Source organism: Nannospalax galili, unplaced genomic scaffold (assembly GCF_000622305.1).
Source record: "Nannospalax galili isolate Female #2095 unplaced genomic scaffold, S.galili_v1.0 C46837465, whole genome shotgun sequence".
In the NCBI taxonomy this organism is placed as follows: domain Eukaryota; kingdom Metazoa; phylum Chordata; class Mammalia; order Rodentia; family Spalacidae; genus Nannospalax; species Nannospalax galili.
Genome location: NW_008426760.1, coordinates 1 through 334, shown reverse-complemented (window position 1 = coordinate 334; position 334 = coordinate 1). Strand labels below are relative to the sequence as shown.

The 334-nt window shown below is 45.8% G+C and overlaps 1 protein-coding gene across 1 annotated transcript; it reads left to right on the top strand.

Annotated features, from left to right (window-relative positions):
* Window positions 1–3: 3 nt before the first annotated feature.
* On the top strand, window positions 4–330 carry LOC103728160 (ribitol-5-phosphate xylosyltransferase 1; the record flags this gene model as incomplete). The annotated part of the gene is made up of 1 exon (XM_008826280.3): window positions 4–330. A coding segment is annotated over one exon (327 nt), but the record flags the coding sequence as incomplete, so codon positions are not given.
* Between the last annotated feature and the right edge of the window lie 4 nt (window positions 331–334).

Below are 334 nucleotides of genomic sequence, written 5' to 3'. Positions count from 1 at the left end.
TGCAGTCGCTTTTGTCTTTTGTCTATTATTTGCTCTTCTAGGTGGCAGCCTCAGGAAACCAACGAAAGTCTCAAGGATTACCAAGACGCTTTGCTTCAGAGTGACCTCACATTGTGTCCTGCAGGAGTGAACACAGAATGCTACAGGATCTATGAGGCCTGCTCCTTGGGCTCCATTCCTGTTGTAGAAGATGTAATGACAGCTGGCAGATGTGGAAACATGTCCAGCCACCACAGTGCTCCTCTGCAGTTACTCAAAGCCATGGATGCTCCCTTTATCTTCATTAAGAACTGGAAGGAACTTCCTGCTGTTTTAGAAAAGGAGAAAACCTTAA